This window comes from Aureococcus anophagefferens (assembly GCF_000186865.1).
Source record: "Aureococcus anophagefferens unplaced genomic scaffold AURANscaffold_16, whole genome shotgun sequence".
NCBI lineage: Eukaryota > Pelagophyceae > Pelagomonadales > Pelagomonadaceae > Aureococcus > Aureococcus anophagefferens.
In genome coordinates, this window is record NW_008705576.1 from 814537 (window position 1) to 815384 (window position 848).

The following is an 848-nucleotide window of genomic DNA, read 5'->3' on the forward strand; positions in this document are numbered from 1 at the left end:
AGGCCATGGCGGCGGCCGGCGCTGCTCGTGGAAACGCCGCGCGCGACGACCACCGGGGGCGCGCGACCCGGGCGCCGTACGCTGCCCACCGTCGGGCCGCGCTAAAGCCGCGGCAACACGAGTGCATCGTGCAGCGATCCTGAACTCGGCGCAATGATCAAGGGGATCTTCAAGTATCTGGGGAGGCGACTACGCTGCCTCGAGGCGGGGCGACTATTATCCGGTCTGAGCTCCTCGGCAGCCCATTTCCGACCCCCGGGTCCTGGCTCCGTTGGGCCCCGCCGTGGCGGCGCTTCGGTCGAATGGGTACGTAGACCGCTTCCCCAAAGCGATTTCTTCTGGGAACACGTTTTGGCTGCGCACGGGCTGCCGCCTGTTCTAAGGAACCCCTCGAAGGGCTGCCTGCTGCCTGAGTTTGGCGGGGATCGTTGATTTTTTGGGCCTTTGACCTGCCCCATGACCTGCCCGAGCCATCGAGGCGAAAATATCAACGATCCCCGACGGCTACGACCCGACGTCGCGCGTGCAGCTCCGCGAGCACCTGGTATTGCCCCGCGGAGAGGTGATCCACGACGTCCCTGAGCCCATGCGCGTGCCGAGGGAGTCCCCTACCATCCCGGGCCCGGACCGGACCCGCGGCGTCTGCGGGAACTGCCGCTACCTGCACTACTCGATGCCCGTTGCGCTCCCGCGATGGCCGGCCGGGCCCGGCCAGGGCCCGCCAAGATCCTAAGGTGCGGCGCCTATCGGGCCAGGCTTTCGTCGCGGGGTGGCCAGGCGTCGCGCGAAGCCCCGGGAAGGCCGTGGCGACGTGAATTTGTCGAACTTAAACTCGTGTCGGGAGGGGT

General features: G+C 67.7%; 1 protein-coding gene across 1 annotated transcript in view; it reads left to right on the top strand.

The window, feature by feature from the left end:
- AURANDRAFT_65743 (hypothetical protein) overlaps nucleotides 1–733 on the top strand; it is a gene marked incomplete at both ends in the record, with an annotated part of 3229 nt that extends 2496 nt beyond the window's left edge. Inside the window, one exon of the mRNA XM_009040677.1 lies at nucleotides 479–733. Within this exon, the coding sequence (XP_009038925.1) occupies nucleotides 479–733 (255 nt within the window). The remainder of the gene's footprint in view (nucleotides 1–478) is intronic.
- Between the last annotated feature and the right edge of the window lie 115 nt (nucleotides 734–848).